The sequence below is a fragment of the Macrobrachium rosenbergii genome, chromosome 20, assembly GCF_040412425.1.
Source record: "Macrobrachium rosenbergii isolate ZJJX-2024 chromosome 20, ASM4041242v1, whole genome shotgun sequence".
NCBI classification, from domain to species: domain Eukaryota; kingdom Metazoa; phylum Arthropoda; class Malacostraca; order Decapoda; family Palaemonidae; genus Macrobrachium; species Macrobrachium rosenbergii.
The window spans coordinates 20,914,246-20,941,462 of record NC_089760.1 but is presented as its reverse complement, the minus strand read 5'-3'; the positions used below and the strand labels follow the sequence as shown (position 1 = coordinate 20,941,462).

At 35.7% G+C, this 27,217-nt stretch overlaps 1 protein-coding gene across 8 annotated transcripts in view; it reads right to left on the bottom strand.

The window, feature by feature from the left end:
* Window positions 1-27,217, bottom strand: part of Lmpt (Limpet) — a 586,877-nt gene that overhangs the window by 160,881 nt on the left and 398,779 nt on the right. For all 8 annotated transcript variants that reach the window (XM_067122164.1, XM_067122165.1, XM_067122166.1 and 5 more), the window contains 2 exons: window positions 18,106-18,306; window positions 659-833 (listed from right to left, as the gene is read on the bottom strand). In XM_067122164.1, coding sequence (XP_066978265.1) covers window positions 659-833; window positions 18,106-18,306 — 376 coding nt within the window. The remainder of the gene's footprint in view (window positions 1-658; window positions 834-18,105; window positions 18,307-27,217) is intronic.

The window sequence follows — 27,217 nt, the reverse complement described above, 5'->3', positions numbered from 1 at the left end:
ATGAAAGGCTCAGACCTATGCAAAGTTACTACGGATGTGACTCTGCTGTCCGCTGAATCAAAGACGACAATGGAATAACACTGCTGTTCATTCCCATAGTTCTTTAGTACAAACCTTTATAGATAATGAATAACAGCTAATATTCAATCACAGGCTAAGACTTACACTCATTTGGTTCCCATTTTCATGTAGTATAAAATACTACTGCACTGACTTCTTCAGAAATGGGAGATTTTGTAATAGCATACTAAACTCGCTGCTCAGTTTAAGAAAAACATCACCTCATGTGCACCATAACAGCAGTATATTTAGACAATACGAATGTATCAGTTACAACTAGTTGCAAACATGTTTCACACAGCATCCTTCATTTTACAACCCTGATCGTACGTACAAATAGATGGCTGAAAAATACAACGCACGTTGCAAGTACTCGCTTGCGTTCATAAAAGTACCCGTCGGATTTTACTCTGGTAATTTAAGAAACCCACCTTAATTTTCAACCATGAACAGTAGTATTCAAGCCGAAGGAAGAATATATTTCACATGAAGGCGAATTTCAGGCAAAAAAATCTGTTTTGGGTCACACGTTTGTACACAAATAGTTTCTATTTAACCCCGCCCCTTAGACCTACTAGAACAAAGGTTCAATACTCACCTGCCCTGAAGATCTCGCCACACCCATCACACCTGGTGGCAAACTGGGCGTCATAACAGGGACCACAGAAGATCTTTTCCAATTTTGAACCGAACTGTTTGTCGACCAGTGACACCTGACACTTGCTGCATAGGAAACACTTCTCGTGCCAATGTTTGTCCTTGTACGACAGATCCTGGATGAAAGAGAGAAAAAAAATTAAGGATTGTATGGCATTGTGCTTGATTGAACCTTTTAAAGTCTCTTAATGTCACGACAGAAAATTCAAGGCTGCATTAACAACACTGCATAGCCAATTCAAGGCTGTATTAACAACACTGCATAGCCAAAAGTTCTGCAATATTTCTTACTGCATTTTTTCTATACTGTTAAATTCTAAATATTCTATCCAACATTGCACATTTATAAGGCAGCTATTTTCTTTGTTGTAAGGGTAATATATATTTCTGTCTATTCCAACAGATATTTTCAGCTGAGAAACAGTGTACGATGATCAATAATAATATAAAATTTATAACACCACTGGTATGAATTCAAACTAATGATACGCACGATTCCTTTTTTAATTGAAAGTAAATGCATACATATATATATATATATATATATATATATATATATATATATATATATATATATATATATATATATATATATATATATATTATATATATATAGATATATCGTTCCAACTTACTGTATTTCCTCAAAACTTTGAAGAGAAAATCACAACAGGCTGAAAATTTAATAGTCACCCATTGATATTCACCGGTGGCAACCATTTTCTTTGACACATTTACTCCAAATAGAAAACGAAATCTACACCCAAACTAAACTATGAACAGCATCTGTGACAATATTTCTTACTGTCGCCAAACGATGATGACGGATACATTCTTAGTTGTGAAAAACTTTGAAAAAAAGGGTAAAACTTAAGACTACTACCGCGGCCCGGTACCCGCCAGTCGCTGATCGGAATAGTTACCGCCTTTAGTTTATGTCTTTGATCATGTTTATGTCCTTTGTTTATGTTTATGATATTTACCGTCTTTTGTTTGTGTTTTCAAGCTCATCCCCAAGAAACGGTACTTAACAAGTTCCCCATTTTGCACGTAAACCGGTAGTTACCGAACCAGAGGGGCGCCGTGGTAGTCTTCAGTTTTACCCAAAAATTTATGACGGCTATAGAAATTTTAAAATCACAAGAAAATTAATAGAGCATACAGTGACAAATATAGTGCAAATAGCTCTTTACTATACTGGTAACCTAAACAATATCACAGTTTTCTGGCCAACAGAATTAAACATCCAATTTATTACAATATTCCACAAAAGGATTAAACGAACATACTTTGGATCCATTTTAACTATCAGTCTGATAATGTCGAAGAAAGCCAGCCAGACGTGATAAAATTCTTACGTTATGGTAAAAATACAGGAGTCGTTATCCTAAATATGTAAAGGAACGCAGTACATAATTGTAAAAAATACTGTATAAGGCATTTATCCAAAATTATCTGAAACAAATTAAAACAAAGATCTTACAATAATTCATGGCAAAACTGTAGTTTATTCTTTGCAATTTTAGTAATAATAATAATAAATGAAGTAACTGCAATAAACTGACTAAAAAACTTTAGAAAAATACTAATAAAAACAGTAATATCTCGAGCCCACAGTACTACTCAGAATCCCGCGCATACAAATACCACATCGACCAAACAAATTATATAACTACGAAGCTATTTTGGCCTCAAGAACAGAACCCCTTTTTGTAAGCGTCGCCCTCGAAGCGTGAAGAGATGGAGCTCGTAGTTCATGCTCTCAGCATTTAAAGGCTGAATATGACATCATGAGGACGACCTCCAGCCGGCACTTCTGTTTACATAGCCGGGGTGGTTCTGGTACATTTAAGGTCTATAGCGTGTGAAATTTAGGTGGGACAAACAACTATAAAAAGTGGGAGACGTCGGTACTTAAGGCGTGCGGGCTCACAAACTTAAACAATGGGTGTAAAAAAGCATAATAATCGATTCCCTGTGACTTGACTTTGACATATTTTTGTTGCCGCTTTCAGTGTTTTTATTTCACGTTTATGCACACGCATCATTTTATATATATATATATATATATATATATATATATATATATATATATATATATATATATATATATATATATAATTACTATTAAAATAACTGTTCACTGATAGAAATTTACAACGCCTGCAAAATCTCAGATGGAACAAGTATTTAGACTTTGGATTCTTTTTAGGGTGGAGAAAGCATCTTTAAGTTTAGAACATGTTTAAATTTAGATGAAAGTTCATTTACAAGTGTTATAAATAGGAGTTCCCATTATTTTTATGTCTGTTTTTATTATATTACTATTCAAGTTTTTATGGTGCATTCCTGTACTTTTACGTTCATTATTTCTGTCTATCTATTTTTCAAAAACTATAGATAATCAAAAAGAAGCTAAGGCCATACTTCACTTTCAAATTACATTATATGTATATGGTCTTTCACTTAACTGAAATTAAAAAAGCCATAATAATGATTTTGTTATTGCTGCTGTTGTTGGAGATTAAGCTGACCTTATGCAAGCATGGACTCTTCCATTCATAAGCATCTTGTATTACAATAATTATTAGTAAATCTTTTCATTACTTCATTTCTTATAATATATTTAATTAGCGTTCTGTTCCTAAAGAATGTTTGCTGCTAATAGAATCTCTATCTTAACAGAGGTCTTGATGAGAATGTGTCCATCTATACAGTATCTATACATGTGTGTGTGTGTGTGTGTGTGTGTGTATAATGTTACAAGGAATATGTGAAATTCAGGTATTTCACGAAACCCCTTGGGAATTTGTGAAACGACCAATTCGCTTAGGAACATTTGATCCCCGAGGGCTAGTGCTGAACACGGAGAAACAGTGATTCATCTACACTGTTTTGCCGTGTTTAGTACTAGCCCCTGGAGGGTCAAATGTGATTCGCCGTGTTTAGTACTTAGGGATATTTGATCCCCTAGGGGTTAATAATAAATACGGCGAAATACATTTAAACCTCCAGGGGTTAGTACTAAACACGGCGAAACAGTGTAGATGAATCACTGTTTCGCCGTGTTTAGTACTAGCCCTCGGGGATCAAATGTTCGAAAGCGAGTTGCTCATTTCACAAATTTCCTAGGGATTTCGTGAAATACCTGAAGTTTACATATTCCCTGTAACACACACACATATATACTGTATATATATATTATATATATATTTATATATATATATATATATATATATATATATATATATATATATATATATATATATATATATATATATATATACATTACACATTAAGCTTTATCGCTTGGACAATTGTTCTGTGCATTACTACAATTAATAACAAGACCTCATTTTTTTAAGCTTGTCACTTTTCTTGAACAGAAACTCCGCTAGATTACATCCTGTTTAAATAAAGTCTTATTACTAATATATATATATATATATATATATATATATATATATATATATATATATATATATATATATATATATGTGTGTGTGTGTGTGTGTGTGTGTGTGTGTGTGTGTGTGTGGGGTAAACAAAGTTACTAATTAACTAATAATTCAAGGCATCCGTTTTCAAGTCTTTTCATCATCCCTTACCAGATGGATTTGTTTTGCGAATGGAATTTCCGGAAATTATATAAATTCAAATTTCTCAAACTGACTAGAGAATAACCTGTGGATCCCATGGTTCTTCGCAAGAATTGCTAAAAGCAATGACGGCAGATCGGACTTTGGAAATTATACAATGTGGCAGATCGAGTCAGAATTGCACTCTACTGGGGTTGCTGATATGACCGGTGGCACTGCAATTTACTTTTAAATTCGTGCTCTGGCTGATTGGCGATGGTTGAAATGTAACGAGGGCGGAAATTATGTAGGTTAGTGGCCGTGAGTGAGAATGAAAAAACATAAGCAATCTCTGCTTGATTACTTATGATGTAGGTTGAGGTAGAGAGCATCTGAAACCTATGTTGGTGACAACGGAGTACAGCGCGAGGAAGTATATCTAGGCTGTACTTAACAGTTTAATTTTTTTCATTTACACGATAAAATTTAGTTTACGGTAATCAATTCCTCCCTGTGCGGATCGACCCACAGTATGTTGCCTGTACGAACACTTTTTACAATCTTGTCAAGCTCTTCCATTAACGTAAAACTTTCTGTTAGAAATCAACAGCAAAACAATGCTTTTAGTAGTTTTTACTTTACTGATGATACGTAAAAAATTATCTATGTACAAGACTGACTTTTTGAAACAAAATACATTAAATTATTTACGAAGCTTAGACATTATTACTTTGTTTATTATGACAAGACGTGTAAACATTATTACTTTGTTTACTTTGGCATACACTTCAGAAGAACTCGGCCTCATCATTGTCAAAAATATCTATGTGTTGTTAGAACTCTCTCCTCTCTCTGTTTTAACGTACACTGGTTCTAGGATTGAGGTGGAATCGAATGGCTGACGTTCCTTTCTGGTTTTTACCGGATGGAACAGTAAATTCTGGTCCAAGCCTTCCTCAATTTAATAGATGTGCAATATTTTGTAATGCTAGCACCTACGTTGGATAGAACCGCGTTTCACCCCCTTCAGTCTACCAAAATAAATGTTCTACTTTTTCTGTGATATTACGTAATAAACCTAGAGTCTTGCATCTGGCTTCACCATAATGGTTTAATCAACATCACCCATAGTAATCGCATGGTATTGATATCTCTGGTGAATGTTCTCAGTATCTAAAACGACTGTTTACGACAGCTCGCTATGACTGTCTGAGTGGTTTAGTTAAGTTAGGGGGCTGATTGGAAGAAGGGATGGTTTTATCACAAAAGTCGTAAATTAAATAAAAAAAAAAATCAACAACGAAAGGGCACCTCCTATAACGCATCTCAATGAACACACTCCAAAACCTGTAACAAAATCTGGGCTCCTTTTTGTAGTAGTTCAAAAAACACCTCTCTGGAAGGGAAGACGTTTTTCTTCGCTTCCCATTACCCACTTTCCAAACGAGGGGTTCCTACGAAAGGTCTGAAGAATCGAGAATGTTGGGGAAAAAAATCTGACAACCATAAGTAACTTGCCTTGGCACTCAAGGACCAAGGGAAACATGTACCGGAGCCGCAGGTGGGGTAATTCGCTCATAAAATATGGAGCCTAATTTACTTCCACTCTTTCTCTCTCTCCCTCTCTAAACAGAGCTGAGATAAAGGTCCGATGAAAGTTCCCCTGGCTAATTAATTAAGAACGTCACTTTCAATTAGCTTTACATATAAAGATCCTCTAAGAAGAACTAATATCTCTCCTGTATTTTTTCTATATATCTCTGGGGAAATTAATCACTAAAGGCTTTTAGAATTTCATTCTGTTTCCATCGACAATTCGGAGACGTAAATATGATATCTCTGATACAAAAATAAATCGATATGGAGCTTTTTGTTGGGCCAAAGGGACGTTACTGTTTAATTTACTCTAAAATCATGACTCTTCCCAGTGGTAACTGGTACTGCTACCAAAAAATTTTCAGTCATCTGATAATTTCTTTCAGAAAAACCGTCGATCTATGGAGGGCATACTCATTCTCTGGCCTTCCGAGGTCTTTCCCAGTTTCGTTTTTTGGTGATGTTCAACAGTTCACTACCAGATTTAAAGTCATGGTCCAGTCTTTCATTTTAATCACAACAGATTTGTTTACTAAGTGGTACGTCCCATCAACTTGCAAACCAGCCATCAATCTCTGAACTTATTATACTCTAAGGGAAACACCAGTAATTACTGGATGCAAATCATCAAATCTCAGACAGATTTATAAACACACACACGCACTTACATACTGTATACACAGTATATATATATATATATATATATATATATATATATATATATATATATATATATATATATATATATATATATATATATATATATATATATATATATATATATATATATATATATATATATATATATATATATATATATATATATATATATATATATATATATATATATATATATATATATATATATATATATATATATATATATATATATATATATATACACAGAATTCGTTTACCCTCATGTGATATTTTCTCTTCGCCGTCATCCTTAATGCACCCTGTGTCTTTATGGAGACTAATCAAGAAGCGTTCCTGTACCGGACACATAAGGGCACGCGAATTGTTGCCAGAACGAGGTGGGAAGACCTCGTATATTACTGATCTTGGCATTCGGCATATTCTCTCTCTCTATTTCTTCCAAACGATTTGGCAGTGACCAGTGGCAATGAAGTGATCTGTCAGTAGGAGGAGGCATTAATTTTTTCTCGATCTTTCTCTCTCCACGACGGTTTTATAAACCATACGTATACATTACGGACACGAACATAAAAAAAAATTAATTTAGTTTTACTCGTATATAAACTTATACACAAATACCCAACTCGAGAGAGAGGATAGTTTGATTGTTTATGCAATCTGGTTTCGAAACGACTATAGCCATTTACGCCGGATAAGTGTGTAAATTATCTGGAGAAAAGTAAAATAAAAAAAAAAGCAGCTTTCACGTATTTCATGCAAACTTTCTAAAGATGTACTTGAAAATAAAGTAATTAAATACCAACAGCAATCCTTTAAGTCTTCTGAAGAAAACCAGCCCCTTCAACTAATCCAAATATTCTCCTTGACTCTTAGTTTGCATATGGCATCTTCCAAGCGAACCCTGGCGAGACGGTAGCTACCCTCCTCATCTCGGCATTCCATGCTCAGAACTCCATGCACACATTTCACCATTCGTTGTGCACCGCAAAAACTCAAGAACTCGCGGTAATTTTATACTCCTAAGTTACTGTCCCTCCACTAGAAAATATCGTCTACCTTTGCTAGTTAGCATTTACAAGGCTTCCTATACCTATAGCAATGGTGGTATTCATATCGCATGATTTAGATCTTTTGTTGAAAAATCTTTAACGTCTCATTCTGCTGTCTGGATGTCCGCTATACCACGGGACCTTTACCTACTCGTCAAATTTGCTTTAAGTGGCAGTTATATTATCTCAGTAATAATTTAGGTTATCATCGGAAGACATCCTTCTTAAATCATCAACTTAAATAACCCTTATGGCTGTAGGGTACCGCCTCTTTTCTTCTCAGTACCTGAACCTCCAAGGTTAAGTGTGCTACACTTATACTGATAGTCAGCGTCCTCATTCCATCTGGGTTCAATGAGTGGCAGCATCTTCATCTCAACGAGGTTCCACGATGTTCCACTGTCCACTAGGTAACACGAGCTTTCCCTTTAATTAAACTTATATACTTGATGGTATCAAGACAAGCCGCCAAAGACCCAAATTTTGGATGCCGCTAAGCTATGTATAGTTGATTAAACTTTTTTTTTCAGTTGTTAAGTATCGACTTCGTTAGTTTTTAAATTGAATACAATTTACTCCACATTCTCTTCTGTTTGCTCCTTTTTGTGCGTGATAAATTATATTGTGCTAGGTTGTTACTCGAATCAATGTCCTTTTGGTCCATTAAATTGAAAATTAACGCATTTTACTAATAATAGAAATGATAATACCTTATCAGTAAACCTAAGTCGTACCTATCTGTAAGACTTTAGAAAAAAGTAAATAAAAAAAAAGAAAATAACACGCTCAGCACATAACAATAAAAGATGTCGCGTAAATAAAACGAAATTAAAAGGTCATAAACGAAAATTTAAAACAAATAAAAAAGGAAATGGCAAAAGGAAAATATATGACGAACTAAACTGAGAAGCGGTAAATCAGCCGTTGAAACAAGACGTCAGAAATACCGTGCATTTCTGCCGAGTAAATAAAGCCTAACTATTCGTACAGTCTACCAATTGAGAGCGACACATTAAACCACGAATACAGCCTCTGCTGAGTCACAGTGAGTGATATACTATTGCACTTAATCAGCAGGTATCTGCAGGTGAGTTAAGTGAATACTTGGGCGTGAGCGTGAATGTCTGAAAGAGAGAGAGAGAGAGAGAGAGAGAGAGAGAGAGAGAGAGAGAGAGAGAGAGAGACTTGTAGCCCAGAACCTTAGTCGAGTAATGAGGTCCGACTTGCCGCTAATTGGTTGTCCTTTTAATGAACGTTTCTCTCATGCTACCTTCTATAGTTTTTTTCCTCCTGGCAACACGGTATCTTACACAGCTTAAACTATTTAGCAACAAGATACAGGGTGTGTCTTACTTGTCTCAGTTACAGGCTGTGGATGTGTTTCTCAATGTGGACAGACTTTAATTTGAGAATATTTTATGCACAGGTACATGAAATAATTACAAGACTTTCCGTAGGAAAATTATTATAAGTGGTTGTATGAATATCTACCTATCTATCTATCTATCTATCTATATATATATATATATATATATATATATATATATATATATATATATATATATATATATATATATATATATGTATGTTTGATGGTTCTATACAATACGTTCCATGTTAAATCAAGTTTTTTTTTTTGTTTTGATGTTTTTCAAACTGAAGCAATAAAGAGAGAGTCGACGTTGGTCGAGTTTTTGAGCAGAGAGAGAGAGAGAGAGAGAGTTCCTGAAAAAGGATTACAGCAATGATATGCTGTATGTGGACTGAAATAATTTTGGGGTCCAATATTAATAATTTTAACTGGAAACTTTTTTTTTGTATTTAGGTTTTATCTTTTTACAGATATATTGGAAAATGAGAAAATTACAACACCATCATAATTATATCTGAGCCGTTAAATACACCTTTTGTTATTAAAAACCTCAAAACCGGAATGATTATGGATAGGAAAACCTTTGTTTTTTTTAATTAGAAAAAGTAACTATAATGTATAAATACATACATACATGGACTGAAATAATTTTGGGGTATTAATAAATATACAGATATATTGGAAAATGAGAAAATTATCATAATTATATATAGCCGTTAAATATATAAAATCAAAACCGGAATGATTATGGATAGGAAAATATTTTTTTAATTAGAAAAAGTAACTATAATATATATATACATACATACATATACACATATATATATATATATATATATATATATATATATATATATATATATATATATATATATATATATATATATATATATATACACACACATTAGCGATCATCAAGAGCATTCCTGTGATTCCCACTGTAACACTGAATAACAGGAGTGGGCGTACTCTTACAAATCTTGAAACACCTTAAATAAAAATTGCACTTCTAATAATTATACTGCTTGGAAAAGTGAACATCCAAGAAAATAGGATAAAAAAGGAAATATCTTTTGCTAGTTTACGAATACATCTATTGCATAACATTTAACTGAATGAAATCACTCTTATTTACAAAGATTATACGGTACGGACAGCAATGCTCCTCAGCTATGAATCAGAAGCTTTGAATATTGAGATTAGTTGCTTAATACATACATAACATACTGGAAAAAGAATGAGCACCCTTGTACAGTACATCGTGAGCCTATGAAAATTTAACACTGCATCTTCTCCATCTCTCTATATATTTTCTCTATGTTCTCACATTTTCTTCCACTGTACTGTGACGTCAGTTTACTCGCCCTAATAAATGAACCAATTAAAATCTTTCTGTCTGTCTGTGTTCCTCACCAACAAGCCTAGCTCTGACCCACTATCAGCCCAACATCTGCAAGTGCCATCTGTTCGCTTGGGTCGAGAGGTCACTGATAAAAATGAGGTCAAAGGTCGCTATCTACTATCATTGACACAGCACTAAAGACGCAACAATGTCTTCAGATAATGAAGTGTGAGAAGAAAACAAGGTCGTCTGGAGCAGAGACACAAACATGCAAATCTGGCATAAGCAAACTCTTATTAGTGAAAGAAATATGGAAAATGAGAATTACTAAGGAAATAAAGTGATTAACATCGTCATTTAATATCATTTAAAATATATAATATGCTCGGGGCGAACAAGCCTAAAAAGCAAGCGTCTGCATTATAAAACTCCAAGTTTGTGAGAAGATACACACAGAAGAAAATAACTAATATGTAATAAATTAATAAAGCTAAATTAACGAATGGGCAAACAAGTTAGAGAAAAAGAGTGAAATAATAAAGTTAGGGCTGGAAACGCGTGACGAGGATAGCGTACAAAATTCTGTCGAAAATGTACAATCTTGTGCTTTCCACTACTGAGAACAAATAAGGAAGAAAAACTGATCCAAAGGAATTCTTGTCTCACCAAACAACCGTGAGCTTGGTGAAAGGAAAAAAATAATACCTTGCACAGGTAGAACTTCCACCATGCCAATACGAAAACTGCCACTCACTAACATTTCCAAATTCTAATTTGATGTAGACATTGCAGAAGGATACTAAGTGTATCATCTCGCACAACCGCAACGTTAAACCTTTAATGCTGGCGCCAAGAACAATTTGTGGATTACAAGGAAAAAATGCGTGTATAAGACCGACAGAAATATGTTATGAAAGAGTGAATGCAAAGAGAAGGGCGGAGTGGGGTGGTGGGTGTCTGGGTATTCCAAAACATATGGCAATATTTTCTCCTCAGTATTTCCTTGTCCTTGCCTGGTTCTGAAGCTCTTGCTTGCGATGCATAACTACAATGATTTGATCACTTTATCGGTCACTTAGCAGTTAATGACGAAAACAGGTGTTCAGTAAAAGTAGCGTGATAACGGAGGAAGGTGATCACCCAGCCTCAGGTTGGAGAAACGAACAGAGGAAGAGAAAGTTACATAATAACATTACTGTGGAATGGAAGGAGAGGGGGAGCAGGGGGAAAGATCTGAGTGCAAGGAGTGGATAAGTGAAATGAGAACAAAAGTGAATGCTGATTGGACGAACTGGTGGGTGGCTTGATTTGGGCACATATATAAATAAATAAATAGGTATAAAAATAAATAGGCAAATAAAATAAAATAAAAAGATGAAATGAAAATATAGACGTTAGAAAAAAAGAAATGAAAGAGAGAGAGAATCTTGCAATATTTATCGGAATATAATCAACGAAAACAAACAAAAATATTGCCCCAAATAATGGAATAAATAAAAATACTGGCAAGTGGAAGAACTACAAGAAGAGCGAAAACTCACATTTACGAATGGGAGGGAATATTGCTCAAAGTATACATTTTAATGAAAAAACTAAATACGACGAGAAATTAATATGTAGAGGAAATATGATTGTTTTAAAGACGGAAAAATATATATAAAAAAACCGTCAATCCAATAGATGAAAAGAACACAAGCAAACTCACTGACGCTCACAAACGAAAGAGAGAACTCACAGGCGTGCAAACAGAGGAAATGGGAGAAATGAAGTCTGATGGTAGGGGAGATAAAAGGGGGCACATCAGAGGGAGGGAGCGATGGAGGGAGGAGGATGGTGGCAGAAAAAGGTCACTGACCTCAGAGGATATGACACGGACGGTGACCTCATTCACCATAGACAGACAATGTTAGAGGTCGGATAAAATGGAAGGCTAGTGATATTAAAAATATTTCTTATGTTTGCAATGGAAATGCACGGAGAGAGAGAGAGAGAGAGAGAGAGAGAGAGAGAGAGAGAGAGAGAGAGAGAGAGAGAGAGAGAGAGAGAGCACTGCATGAAGGAAAAAAAAAGAGATACACGTGAAAACAATAAAACGTATAAAAAATGTTATGAGCGAAAGCAGTAAAGTGACAAGTCCAACAAGTTTTATGGAGATATAAAATTTTTTGAAAAAACGGATATTTCTGTTTCCGCGAAAATCTAAGCAGAGGACAATCGGAATGGAGAGCTTTCCAGTATCATTTTTTTCCACTCGACTGTTAACCAACATTAAGAAAGCTGTGACTTCAACTCTTGCGTCATTATCGGTTGCTCTGTTTGTTACATAACAAGGATTATGAAAAAATTATAAAATTTCCAGGAAATGCCATCCAACACGGGTCTGCTGTAGACTCTAGAACGAAGACTGAGAAAAATGAAACTTCAAATGGACACAATAAGCTAAGGGCCTAAGATATACTATAGCAATTCCATAAAAAATACGAAATTCATAAGCAACTTTCGATTATGCTCTGTGATAACGATTCTGGATGTATGATGCGAGTTAAAGCTTACGTGCAGATTATCATTCAAATTTCAGAGCATGCCAAACAGAGTTAAATATCCCCTTGAATGAATTCTGATAGTGGTCCACGCATGGACCAAGACAGAAGAATAAATATTTTCAAGATACTCAGTAGAAGCTATTCATATTTAAGGAAATGGCAGCAACAAAACTGCAAAATGCTCATGTACAAAGACAGAAAGAAAATGTACACCTTAAAGTTCAAAGAAAATAAAATCTCTAACCCTTCCAGCTAGAATTTGCCTAAAAATTTCAGCTATATCTTAGATAACAGAGGATTTCTGAAAAGCCACATAGAATCAGTTAATAATCCCCAATAATATGGAGAAACATTACATAAATTTACATAGCTGCCGCGTTCCAAGCCTCCCCGAAAAAGAGAAAGTTAGGTCATCTCTGAATGCCAAGTTTCACCGAATAAAATTTGAACGTGAAATGCAGTGTGGAAATGAAGCTGCTATGAAAACCTCGTAAACATTATTAGGGCAGAAGCCAGAGGCACAACTTTGTAAACATCTACTTGAAAACACTGTCAAGGAACGAAAATAAAACGCATCGAAATTTTGCAGTTCACAACAGCATGCCTTTCCACCCCACTCACTCACAAGAGATAGAGAGAGAAAAAGATTTCCTTCATTAATGCCTTCTTTCAGAGAGAGAGAGAGAGAGAGAGAGAGAGAGAGAGAGAGAGAGAGAGAGAGAGAGAGAGAGAGAGAGAGAGAGAGAGAGTGTTCTTAATAATTTTCTTGATTCTGAGAGACAGATTTTTCTTTAATGTATTCTTTCAGAGAGAGAGAGAGAGAGAGAGAGATTTCCTTCATCCTTCTCTTCTCTGATGTCTTTCTTTTTAAAGAAAGGGGGGAGAGCCTTAACTCTTGTTCATCCTTCCCTCCACTAAAATTTCGTTTGAGAGAGAGAGAGAGAGAGAGAGAGAGAGAGAGAGAGAGAGAGAGAGAGAGAGAGAGAGAGAGAAACTTTCCTTCATTCTTTGCACCTCCGTGCGTGCCTTCCTCCTCATCCACCCTCTCGACCTTCTTTTGCCTTGAGCTCTTAGATACAAGGTATTTTAAAGAGTTTCCTGACACAGCTACTTCTTGGGAGCTAAATATGTAACCTTTGCTTCTCTTATTCCCGGGGAATATCACATCTACATCTAATTTACGAGGCGACAGGTGCCAAAGGGGAGAGGAGCTGTGTCGTGTATATAAAGGGGGCGGCGGGGAAGGGTGGAGGGGGAAGGGCATAGCTGGCTCCTAATAAAGTTTAAATAAAATATATGTGGACAGTCTAATTTCTTCAGAATGTTTCCGGGAGATAATTTCATAGATTGGCGAGCAACTTTCTCTGTCTGTCTGTCTCTCTCTCTCAAGCGTTAATTCTTGTTATCTCAACGTATCGTTCACATTACTTTTATAATGAATTCCGTATCGTCTTCTGATAAGAACGAAAACATTCAAAAGAACTTAGACAAATGTTAATGTCTTAGCAAATCTGACAGTATCTGAGGTGTATTGCTTCCTCCACCAGACAGCTACCTGTGCCAAAATTTATCGTTTAACACGAGAAAAAAATGCATTGGAGATAATGAAACGACAAAATATCTACAACAAAAGAAAATTCGGTTTTGCACCGTCACCTTTGTAACAAAATGGACATTATTGCAATGTTTGCACGGCAAAAACGTGTTAGAACGAACGCAAAATCAGACAGAGATAGATTAATATACATACATACATACAGACTGACAGACAGACACACACATATACTGTATATGTGTTTGTGTGTATACTTTGGAGATAAGAGAAGTTAGTCTGTATGGAAATGCGGAGGGAAGGGTTATAGGGCAAACTGATTTCGAAATGAAACTATGCAAATGAAAAGATCCTTTCTGAAGGGAATAGAGTTCAGAGTCAACTGAGTGATTATTCTGAAGATTTCCTGAATGCATAAGATAAAAAAAAAAGACATGAATGATGAAATAGGGAAAGGGTTTAATATGAATTTGAGAAAGCCTGTAGACGTTAATGTTGAGGATGTAGGAAGACAAATAAGAGGCTGAAGAATGGTTGAAGGGACTACAAGTGAAGAGCAGCGTTACAATTCTGATAGTGTGATTGTGAGGATGAACAGGAATTGTGAGGATGAACAGGAAGTGACTGGTTTCGTGTAAACGTGAGCCTGAGAAAAGGGTGTGATGGAAGTGCAGAGATATATGATGAGAAACGGGTTAAGAATAGAGTGCGCCAGTATTGTTGTTTGCAGATGGTACAGTTTTATGGTGCAGCTAAGGGCCAAGGTGCCGCAGCAAACACCCTTTAATATAAAATGCCCACTGAGCACTGCATAAATTGCACTGACGGCACAAATCCCCCATGGGGTGACATGGAGGTGCTTTAATATTCAGGAAGAGAAAGAGAGAGAGAGAGAGAGAGAGAGAGAGAGAGAGAGAGAGAGAGAGAGAGAGAGAGAGAGAGCATGCAAACTATACTTTCACTTTCTTCCGTATAAAGATGAGAAAAGGATGAACCACCTCACTATTCACCTGTAGTTTGCATACACACACACACTCTCTCTCTCTCTCTCTCTCTTTTGATATTAAGGCTCCTCCGTGTCACCCCGAGGGGATTAGTGCCGTCATTGCATTTCATGCAGTGCTCAGTGGGCATTACTAAAGAGGGTTTACAGAGTCATCTTGGCCCTTAACTGCAAGCTTACGGGCTGCTGAAGAACAAGAGCCCGTGCCAGCACAAGGCTGGCTGGATCCAGATAGATAGATAGCTGCAACCACTTTCCATCCTTGTACTTTACATCCAACCCCACTTCCTTTCTTTTAACTTTCCGTCCTGCCTCTTTCATACCTGTGTAAATGGGATTTTCCCCCAGTTTCGCCTTTGGATCCTCGTTCTTCATCTCCCTGCATTTTCTGGGGCTCTTTATTTTGACCAACCACTTCAACACCCTCTTTTCAGTTTTAAATGCTGAATAGCTGAAAGTGGGTCCAGTGCTTGAACTTTTGCCTAAACTTCAGGATTTAGTCACTCCTCGCCTCCTTTTTTCTAGAATTACCGAATTATTGACAATTCTCACCAGCGAGTCATCCGCTCTTCCACATGAGCAAACCATGGAAAAAATACCTTGATCTATTTTTTCACCTATGCTAACTTTGATACTATTTCTACATGTCTCTACATTTCTCACTCTCTCAGCCTTTCTTATTACACATATGCTACATTTCTCACTTTTCCACACTTGATACTTTTTCAAAAATAAAAATAAAATATATAAAGTAAGCTAAGCAGACTGCTTTATCTATGAAAATGAAGCGAATATACATATAAATGTGTGCGTGCGCGTGTGTGTGTATGTATGTGTGCACGTATGTGCACTCTTTTTATTCACCTCATTGAGTAGACAAACGTATTAAATGCCAAAATCAGAACACCCTAAACATCTATTGGTTAATGCACACCACCGGCTGAAAAAAAATGACTTTCATTTGTCGCCTATTTTTCTTTCATTGGCAGGAAGAGCATTTGACCAAAAAACGACTCCCCACGAATATGATCGCTTTAATGATTACTCAGAGAGAGGATTCATATTGCCTTCATTTTTAGATGATAAAACTATTGTTAACCTGAGCAGAGTTAATTATATTACATTATATTAAATACTATCAGAAAAAAAATGTACACAAAATTTGTTAAAGCAGAGACAAACATTTCTTTAGTCTCTCAAGGAGAGAATACTTCACGCAAAAATAGAAAGGCTACTATAGAGAGATAACCATAACGAAAAATTCATTCCTACCGTCTGGGAAAATGAATGCGCTACAATAGAAAGAAAAACACTTAATCATTCATTCTTGTACAATGAAAGTTAAGGTACTAAAATAATGCAAACACAATTAAGAACAAAATATCCTCATGCATGATAATGATGTGTTTGTGTGTTGTGTGTGTGTGTGTGTGTTTGTGTGTGGAAGAGGGGGAAGGGGATGAGGAAGAACAAGCACAAATATGTGGGTCAGATTTGTTATGACTAATCAGATCAAAACCGTAAGTGTTTACAAATTCCTCAGAGTTTGCAAGGACTCGGGCAAACCTTCATTCAAGTAAACATTTAGAGAAGCCCTAGAACCCACCCAGTCTTTTTCCTGTGAATCTTACGTCAGGGATAACTAAATCTGAACAAGAAATAATTCTGCTTAGTATACACGATAATTTATATTTTAGCTTTCTAATATAATGTCACATCCCTAAAATTTAATCTCAATAACGGCAAGTTTTCAAGTGTCATGAATTCCTTCAGATTTTAACAAATTACATGAATTGCACTGATATTTATTTTAAATTGTAAAGACTAATGGTCGAATTTGTAAAAGGAAGTTACTTCAGAATACATCCAACAAGATATAGGAATTTCCACGGTGGAATTATAATTTAAGAAGCATTTCGAACTCGACTGCACAACGTAGCAACTAGTATCGGTACCGGGATCCTTAAGTGTGAGAAAGTTTCAAATGCGAAGCCGGTGTTTACCAGAAGAGCCAAGTATTTTACTGACGTGTTCATGCATTACAAAGAGGAAGGGCGTTATTGAGCTATTTCCTGATTTGAAGAGAGGAATTGGTTCAGCTTACGGCGCAGTTTTTTTTAACGTACTTTTAAAAACAAATACACAAAAATATACTGTGCCTAAACGGCTGCTCAAGTACTCGAGCATTTCCAGTAACGCAATATGCAATAAACAAGCCAGAAATAGAAAAAAATCAATGACACGGTCCAGTTCAACCTATCACTCAAAACGACATAAACCTTTAAAACAACATAATTAATATAAGGAAATACAAAAAATACCTAGAGTGTGTGTAATTCAATAAAGAAAGGATTTTCTCTTACTTGATAGGCTGGAAAAAACCTACATCGATTAAAAAAAAACTTAGGACCGTAGTTCTTGCATGCAGAAAATGAATAAAGAAAGAACAGTACGTTCAAATCAATACAAATGATGGTATGACAATCCTGGAAGGTCGTAATAAAGAAGAAGTCGAAGAAACAGAAGAAGAAACATAAATAGAAGCGTACCTCACGGTCGATACACAAGATGGAGTGAGTCCTCGTGGATAGCAACTCAGAGAGAGAGAGAGAGAGAGAGAGAGAGAGAGAGAGAGAGAGAGAGAGAGAGAGAGAGAGAGAGAGAGAGAGAAATAAATGAAAGCAGCTACTAACCTTCGAGTCGATACCGATGATGGTGTTACAGTCCTCGCAGGTGTTGGCAAACACGGCCTCGTAGCACTTGATGCAGTAAGGATGGTCATCCTTCAGGACATATCGTTGACCGGTCAGGGAGTCGTCGCACTGCCAGCAGCAGAAGTGACCAGAGTGCCAGTCTTTAGACATGGCCTTCGTGTACTCCCCGCTGAAAATGAGCTGCAACGAAAAAGAAACGAAACGGAGCCGTTAGATATAAGAGGTTTATTAAACATTTACAAATGAAAAAGGATATGTATATACATTAATACACACACACACACACACACACACACACACATATATATATATATATATATATATATATATATATATATATATATATATATATATATATATATATATATATATATGTATAGCGAGCAAGAAAAAAAGGAACAATTACATATATATGACTGACTACTTGTAATTAAATCAAACAAATTATCCTACAGCAAAAATATACTTTTATACTTTAATCAGTAGAAAATGAAGAAAAACAGAAGGTAATTGTAATGTCCAGTTAACTTCGTTCAATATGAGGAGCAGTCAGATTATAAGATATACACAGTATACAATAAACTGACATTGTGTATCAAAAACTGGCAGTTAAATGAGCGAGTTTTTTTTTTTTATCGCCATCGACCAACATTGACTCTAGAACGCTTGAGTGACCTTCGGTTCAATATAGATAACAGTTTCAATCCGTAAACTACTAAATACAGACTCATAATTTCAATATGTTATATATAATTCCTATTACATACCATTATGTATACCCAAACGAACACACACAGTCAATATCTAATATATATATATCTAATATATATATTATATGTATATATATATATATATATATATATATATATATATATATATATATATATATATATATATATATATATATATATATATATATATATATATATACATATACATATACAGTATATAATTGAAATGAACAAAATTTGGCTCTCCTACGACCGATCTCTAATTTCAAATGCAAAAAAGAAAAGAATTTTTAAATCCAACCGTGAATACCTCAATCACAATAGTGTTTGGCGACTGTCCAATTTTTTGTGTGAAAAAATTTCCTCAGTTTTTCTTATTTATCTTAAGGACTGTTTCCACAAATTCATACTTTCAAAGAAAGTAATAAAAAGCAACGAAACCGAAGTCATCATTCAATCTTCCGGCAGAGCAGCTCCCACGTCCCGTGAAACTGGTGTTGGAATGGTCTCCTGGTGTGTGTAGGGCTGCTGGGTCTATCTATATAAGGCTATGAAATCTCCTTGCCGCCTTCCTCCTCTTTGCCCTCGCCAGCCCTTCCTAAATTTATCCTCTCCATATCTTTTCCCTCCCACCCACGTCCTCGCCCGGCGTCCTCTCTCTCTCTCTCTCTCTCTCTCTCTCTCTCTCACACAAAAATAATAGCTTAATGCCTGTCAGCTTCCGGATTTTAATGAAAATGGACATGACAGTAATAATAATAATTAGATAAACAACATAATTCATACAAAAATATTCGACACTAGCTTCTCTTACACAATCATCCGAATGCAATGCATAAAATCTCGTATGCTGAAAATAGAAATCCAATCCGCTTTCTCTCTCCGCCCCCCTTCTCGTTTTTTTTTTTTTTCTCTGTAACCTTTTGGAGGGTCTCACCACGAAAACGAAAGATGGTTGGCAGCTGGCGCTGTCATGTTTCCTAGCGGAGCCTACGGCAGTTGGTGGCAATGGCAGAGCTAAGGAAAGGGTCGTGTGAGGAAGCCGGTGACACGGAAGGTAGGTGGAGTTAATGTGGCAGCTGGTGGCAATGGGTGGGTAGGTGGGTATGTAAACAAGAAGAAGGAAGAGGTTAGGAGGATGACACAGACAGAGAGTAGGACGCAAGTGGATAACAACCTGGGAGTTGCTACAAGGTGCGGTGGTGATTCCTGGGTGTGGAGATTGAATTATGCCATAGTCATCGTCAAGATTATATCAAGATGATTATAAGTACATCAGCATTAGGGACCACCATTCCCTATGTGGGCAATTTCCAAGAGATTTTGTCGATCATGTTGGTTATTTATGGGTTAAGTATTCGGTAGATAAAGTCATTAAGTAGACTATTTGGTCTTCCTTTGTATTTATAACTTTTTACCAACAAAGAAAGTTCCCGAAAAAAGAAAGGGGGCTCTCAAAAAAAAAAAAAAAAAAAAAAAAGGCAACCCACGGTTACTGCTACATTTATATTTTACCTACTGAATCGTGGATAAACCCTTTGCATCTTCATACACCACTACAAAAGGCTCACCAGCAGTGCATCAAACCTCCTATATACTCGTACACCAACCATCTTTACCCTGCATGCGCTCTAACACTTCCTGGTTATTAGGCCCTTCCTTTTCAGTTACTCTCTCAGACTGAGACCATCTACACAGACCTTTCTTGTCTTCCTTTCCTCTTCTCTTCTATCACTTCGGAACTGTACACTCTCCTCACCAACCAACCATTCATCCCCCTTCCTTTCTACAAGACCAAACCATCTTAAGACGTTCCATACTTTCACCTGTGCTAACCTTTTTACTACGTCTTTGAAGAATCTCCGCATTTCTTACCTTTCCATTCTTCTCATGCAACGTATACTGAATAAACGGTTCATCTCAGCAACTTTATCTTTTTCCTTCATTTGCATTTATCATCCATACTTCTTCTTCATTATTCTCCATCAATACTGTATTATCAGTAAACATCGACCACTCAACGGTATTCAAGAATCATTTCCCTATCCTGCAATTTTGCACCTACATTTACTGCCCTATCTTTGACTCCTTGCAACATTCTTCCTATAAAAATACTGAATTGCCACAGAGACATAACGCACCCTTGTCTCACACACACTTTTACATTCTCCCATCTTCATATTCTAACACATGCTTTGCTTCCATCATACGAATTTTAAGTGCTTTAACTTACATCATCAGACAACTTCCACACTGCCTATCAGTTACTGTTAATGTAAGTTTTTATACCCATGTATGCCACGCACAACTTTTAGTTTTCTCTACAAGAAAACTACTGCGATGACTTTGTCTGTCCGTCCGCACTTTTTCTGTCCGCCCTCAGAACTTAAAAACTACTGAGGCAAGAGGGCTGCAAATTGGTATGTTGATCATCCACCTTCCAATCATCAAACATACCGAATTGCAGCCCTTAAGCCTCAGTAGTTTTTATTTTATTTAAGGTTAAATTCAGCCATGATCGTGCGTCTGGAAACGCTATAGGACAGGCCACCACCGGGCCGTGGCTGAAAGTTTCATGGGCCGCGGCTCATACGGCATTTTACAGAGACCACCGAAAGATAGATCTGTTTTCGGTGGCCTTGATTATACGCTGTACAGAAAACTCGATTGCGCCAAAGAAGTTTCGGCGTATTTTAAAATTGTTTTCCTTCACTTTCAAACATTATCACACACTGTTTCCTTTGAAACACTTAGCCTGCTTACCTTCTTCCTGTCCAAAACCATATTGTCATTTCTCTATCAAACCTTCTGTCATTTGCTTTACTTTCTCAAGCAAAATCCTACGATACACCATTCTTGGTATGTAGATCAATGTTATACCTATATAATTTTATCACCTTTGCCTTTATACAAAGGAAGAATTGTTCCTATTACTCCTTCCTTTTGTAACTTCCCTCATTCCGACATACCTTACAAACCATGGTCAGCCACAGAAAACCATAATCCCTATAGTACCACAGCATCTCAATTTAGTCCCATCAAAATCAAGAGTTTTTCCATTATTCAGTCTTTTTATTGTCCTCGTTACATCCTTAACAGCCACTTCCAACACATTCTCCAACTATACATACACACACACATACACACACACACATATATATATATATTATAAATTCATCTTCATGAACCAGATCATGAAACCGACGAGAAGACACAATATCTGTCTCTTTAGCTCAAGAAGTAAAGCGATTTGATATTAGGTGAAGCATGAACCATAGCGAAGGGGCAATTTTACGGATGATCAAACCGGCTATGGATGTCACACCGAGGTCTCACATAACTTCGTTAGCTTGCAATTACAGTTACTCACTGCGCTTTCGACTTCATGGGGGATTAACGCTCCGTTGAGCAGGTTGTCGATAAAATGAAAAATTATTGAACATCTCAAAATCACACCTTAAAATTTTCCAAATTGCTCGAATCACTGTGTCAGTGGAAAGTTCTCTTAGCCGTTTGCCGTTTCACGACGTACACATCATCCGTCTATTTCGTTATCTGCCACCTGTACAGGTAGGATCAAAGACCCTGAAGATGCAAAAGAGGAGGGGAAGTAAATGAGCAAAGAGCAACAACCACAGTATACACAGTATACAGTAGGAAAAGAAGACGAAATCCAATACGCATTAAAGAGCTTCAAGTTTAATGATGCTGGAGTAAAACAATGGGGACTCAGATGTCTGGGAAGATGAGGTGACACATCTCTGCCACTAAACTGACAGCTTGTGGAGGAGAGAAATACTGCCGTCAATGGAAGAGAGAAAATATTTCTCTGAAAATCTGGGGTGGGAGGATGCTGTATGGCTCAGGTGTTTGTGGCTGAAGAAACACGTGGAAAGTAGAAGTGATGACGAACAGGTAAAATGTGGTAATAAAAAAGATTTCGTCCCATTGGACTGTGTAATCTGGAGTGAGGATAATGTGCCTATTCTTCGTTCGTTTTTCATGGTCTTATGTGGCTGATGATCATCCATAAATTTTTAATATAAACACGGAAAGATTTTATAGAACGATCATTATCAGAAGAATCAAAACTTTTTACTAAAACTTATAAAAACTTTAATTACTTAATGCTAAACGATTAACATCAGCAAAACAACAAGACTTCCATATTACAAACTAGTCCATATTGATACAAGAAAACCAAGAATGACTCCCCTAGTGTTACTAAGGGGATATGGCATGACTAATTCATGAAAGCCATTAAGGAAATCGACACACCATATTGCGATGCATTGAAGATAGAAGTGACAGGTTATCAATTTAATCAAACGAATTGCAAACGTCATCAGATCACATACCGTCATTACCAAGCCATAATACGCACCTGTTCTTGAGTGGCACGCATGAAAAATTACTTGCGTAAATAACCACATACACACCCACACACACATATATATATGTGTGTGTGTGCGCGCGTGCGTGTGTATGTGATGAGTTTTGTTATGGTCATGGTCGTACATTGCAAATACACGTAAATTATACAATAAAGAAATATAATTATTAAACATCAATTTAAGCCAGTTTCTATATGATTTTCTTGGAAGTAATTGTATATACTTTCTCCTAGGGGGACCAAGACAGTAACCATGTTGGTCCTTGATGGATCGGTGAACAATTTTGAAACCAAGGCTTATTAAGTTCGTATTTACTTGAAATAAAAACTAAATAAATGTACTGTAGAAATGTCTCATCACAGGATGCGCGCCAAAAGCAAGGTAGTTATAACTCAATAGTCTGTTACTGTTAGTATTTTGAAACATACCAAGGCGAATGACTGAATTATTTTTGGAGTTACAACAACTAAGTTACTAAGGTCATCGATGATAGAAATTAATATATATATATATATATATATATATATATATATATATATATATATATATATATATATATATATATATATATATATATATATATATATATGATATACACACACATATATATATATGCTATAAGTAAGTTCATCTTAAAAAAGAACTACGCGAGAAACAATTGGCTGATTGGTTTATATACCCTGATAGCGCAACGACTAATTTTAATGACGCTGATTTTAATGACCACAAAACAGTAGACAAACCTATAATGTGATAAAATAATCAGAATTTTAAGTAGACAAAAATACGAAGGTACAAAACGAAAATTCATGAGGTAGCGAAGTAAAATATGTATTTGATAGACCTAAAGGGAATACACTTTCGAATTTCAGTAAAATACTTCAACGTGACTACGTAAAATATTTTGCCAAGCGACGCAACTAAATTGCATATGCAGAGTACATTCGTTTATGCGATGAAAAACAAATTTACGTGAGAGTAAACTGAAATGTCAGAAGAAAATTAGAAGTATGTATATACACAATATATAATATATATATATATATATATATATATATATATATATATATATATATATATATATATATATATATATATATATATATATATATATATATATATATATATATATATATATATATATATATATATATAGATTTGGGTGCGTTTGTGGGGGTTGGTGTTTGGGTGTGCTTGTATTCGTATAATGTGAAACGATTTAAAAACACTACAAATTATGTGAGAGTAAACTAAAAACAAAGCAGAAAAAGAAAAAAAAACTGAGGAAGTTAGGTGAAATGGCAGTAAATACGCATAAAATGTGGTAATTAACTGAAGAAGAGGGAAATAAATGAAAGTGTTGGAGTGACCTGAAATGAGAGTGAAAAATACTAAAATTTGACAGCCAAATGTAAGGTGAAAAGTACTCAAAAGTGTGGGAGAGGATCAAATAGAGTGAAAAACAATAAGTGTGGGAATGAAATGATATGATGAAGGGTAGGGGGGGGGGAGAAATAGTAGGCGAAAGCTAATATAAGAGAAGAAACTAGAAAAAAGTAGAGGATTTAAATACGGGTAAAAAAAAAAAATACTAAAAACTTCAGTAAACTGATACCTATGAAAAAGCCCAAAAACTTGAGGATAAAATTCAAAGCGAATGAACCCCAAAAAAGTGTTTCGGAAAGAGCCATGGAAAACATTGACTTCGTTGAGAGAATGCAGAGGCGACGGACGGTGGAGTAGAAGGCAAGTGCCATAAAGAGGGTGGCTGTTGTTAGGATGAAAGGGGGGCCACTATTTTGGGCGCTCTAGAGCGCGCGCACGCGCATACACACACACACACACCCGTAGGGAACAGCTGCTGCCTGCCGCCCCACCTTCGCTATCATTTCACCCACCGCGAATTCACACATACACCTCTCTGCATCAACGTAAGCACCGTCACTTTAAACCCAATTCACATATACACCGCCATGCTCCGACTAAATTGTTCGAGCCAAAAGTACATTTGGAATTTAGCGGTTGAACTAAAGGTTAATGGGGTGTGAAGAGATAAGAGATATTTGATTTCTGCTAAATGCATATATTAAAAAAAAAGCCATGAAATTAAGGAAATGAATATAAACAATCCCTTGTAAATAAAAGTACACCCCTTGAGATTACAAAAAATTCATGGCTGTTAAAAGGTTAACAACTTCGGCATATTAGGACAATGTGTCTGCAATGACAGACAATTGCACACCTTGTAGTGACATCTTAAACTTTCGAAATTTGTTTTCTAACAACAGATAACAGTGATTTCTAGGTTCACCATAAAACCCATACTGAATTCACTAATCAACCAGATCTCATCTGATTTTTTCCTTCACTTATCAAACAAACGTTAACAGCTACAGGTATAGTATATAAAAGAGGTTCCACGATTTATTCAAGCTACCCCAATTCCTATTTAAAATCACGGTTTCCTCCGGCCCCCCCCCCAAAAAAAAAAAAAAATATAAAATAGGCCATACGAAGTGTTCCCCTTTATTGTAGTCACCCTATTTTATTATTATTCTTTTTTATAAACCTTCACTGTTCAATACTCATTGTTTAATCCGAGGAATCTGGCGTCATAGATACAATGGATATAGATATTTGCCTGAATTCATAGTTCTTTTCCCAGGGGAAATATTCAATTTTTCCATTTTCAAGTATTCTTCCTCTTTTTCCCCGCTTCATTTCTTGATCTCCTTCGGATATCGGGATAGACTTTGGACAAGAGCTTTGTCGTTAAAAAAAAAAAAAAAAAGAGTAGGAAACATTTCCTTAGGAATGACACCTGCCATCAGCTGCTAACATTGTTCTATTTTATATATTTCTCACGCATGCAAATGGTACATACACATTTGCCTGGAAGACTGATAGAGGTGTCACATGCATACCGGCCATTCAAGGTCTAAATGGACCGTTTGAGAATGCAGCATCACCGGCAATTTCATTCCGTAATGTACTTTTATTTTTAAACTTTTTTTCAGAAACGTTATTAAGTAAAAAGACTCTAAATTACGGGGAAAAATTGGATAAAAAAACTGTATATAAATTTTTTCTCTGTTGTGGTTACAGATATAAATAAACAGCGTTGCGCTCAGTAGGTGGGCTGTTTTTATGTATAGGGAGTTTGCCAGAAAGTAAAAAAAGAAAAAGGGCTAAACACCCAATAAAAATCGTTATATTTATATATCCATGCATGAGAGTATAAACATTTACATACGTGAGTACCTACATGTGCACACAAAACCAAACGAAACACGGCAACTTTTTTCATAAAGATCTCATCGAACTTAGATGAAATATGTACACTGAGAGAAAAGTATGATTTGAATTACATTTTATGCTGGTAATATTTAACAAATAAGACGTAATTCTGGTTTTATATTTGTTTGGTTGCACAGTTATTTTCGATAATGAAGACAATAAAGTCTTTTTTTCTGTTTCTGTTTACTATTTTACAATAATAATAACAATAAAGTCTTTTTTCTGTTTATGTTTACTACTTTACAATAATAATAATAATAATAATAATAATAGTAAGTACATTAAATGGAAAATAAAGTGAAATTCTGTTTACAATGTGCACGTAAGTTGATTATATAATCTAATAAATGTAGACAAAAGGTAAGTGAGTCGGTATATAACAACAGAAACACCCAAAAAAGAAACAACAAACATCATCAGAAAAACGGCTTGACTAGGACTCTCTCTCTCTCTCTCTCTCTCTCTCTCTCTCTCTCTCTCTCTCTCTCTCTCTCTCCAGCTATCATATCAGCAGAGGGACGTTTTTTAAACACAAGCGTTGTTTGCCAACTCAGCGTACACATGCAAGGAGGAGAGTGAAGGAAAACACTTCCTGATACATTAAAAGATTATTTTTACGAGTCAAAAACGACACGAATATTGCCAAGTGAATGCTCTTCGCCCACCAGC